Source organism: Cyprinodon variegatus, unplaced genomic scaffold, assembly GCF_000732505.1.
Source record: "Cyprinodon variegatus isolate N-32 unplaced genomic scaffold, C_variegatus-1.0 Scaffold1877, whole genome shotgun sequence".
Lineage (NCBI taxonomy): Eukaryota > Metazoa > Chordata > Actinopteri > Cyprinodontiformes > Cyprinodontidae > Cyprinodon > Cyprinodon variegatus.
Window position 1 is genome coordinate 5,918 of NW_015152330.1, and position 864 is coordinate 6,781.

Genomic DNA, 864 nt, shown 5'->3' on the forward strand with positions numbered 1-864 from the left:
CTGCTAGGAACATAAGGAACAATCAGATCTCTGATATCAGATGGAGCTTGGCCATTTAAGGCTTTATATGTGAGAAGGAGGAAATAAATGGAAACTAAAATAGGAGAAATTTGATTAGATTAGATTTATATTCTAATCATCTGTTTTTTTTTCTCTATGAAACGTTGCAGTGAATGAATGTTTTTCATTGTCTCAGAATTTCAGCATGAATCTCCAAACTAACAAACCTTTTTTTCTTCTATAAGCCTTTCACACTAAGCAGGTAATAAAACTGAAGCTGGCGTTCTCCTCCTCTGTGGACCAGAATAAGTCTGCTGAAGACCTGCTGAGGAAGGTAAATCTTCTCTCTTTATTTGACCAATATTGCGTCCCATCAGAAATCCCTTCCAGCTGTAGATTCTTGTTGAGAAAAATTATATCAATGAATCAAAATGTTCAAGAAATATTTTTTTTGTTACAGCTGAAACAGAAGATGCAGGACAGCGGAGTGAAAGGAGACATCAAGCTGAGCTGGAGGAAACAACCGGATGGACAGATCTTCATCAAGGAAAAAAACAACGGAGATTAATATTAAATTGAAAGTTGTTGATTTTATTCTTTATTGCTTGTTTAGAATTTAAAGGTACAGTTTGGGTTATGTTAAGGAGAACGTTTTTTAGAGAGATAATGAAAATGAATAATCAGATCTTTTCTTCAGGATTTTTTTAAATAAATCATTTTTCTTTTCTTTTTTTTTTTTAAGTGGTTATAGTTCTATACCCGTAACATCTGAATAAGAAGAGGTAGATATCCTATTAACTGTTTTATTTAATAAAAAAGCTCCTTTTCTTGGCCTCTACAGTTCCCGTCCCACTACACGTTCTT

The 864-nt window shown here is 33.4% G+C and overlaps 1 protein-coding gene across 1 annotated transcript in view; it reads left to right on the forward strand.

The window, feature by feature from the left end:
• Positions 1 to 622, forward strand: part of LOC107104762 (macrophage mannose receptor 1-like) — a 6,276-nt gene extending 5,654 nt beyond the window's left edge. The window contains exons 3-4 of the mRNA XM_015404848.1: positions 246 to 334; positions 461 to 622. Of these exons, the coding sequence (XP_015260334.1) occupies positions 246 to 334; positions 461 to 568 (197 nt within the window). The 3' untranslated portion in view covers positions 569 to 622. The remainder of the gene's footprint in view (positions 1 to 245; positions 335 to 460) is intronic.
• The last annotated feature ends 242 nt before the right edge of the window (positions 623 to 864 follow it).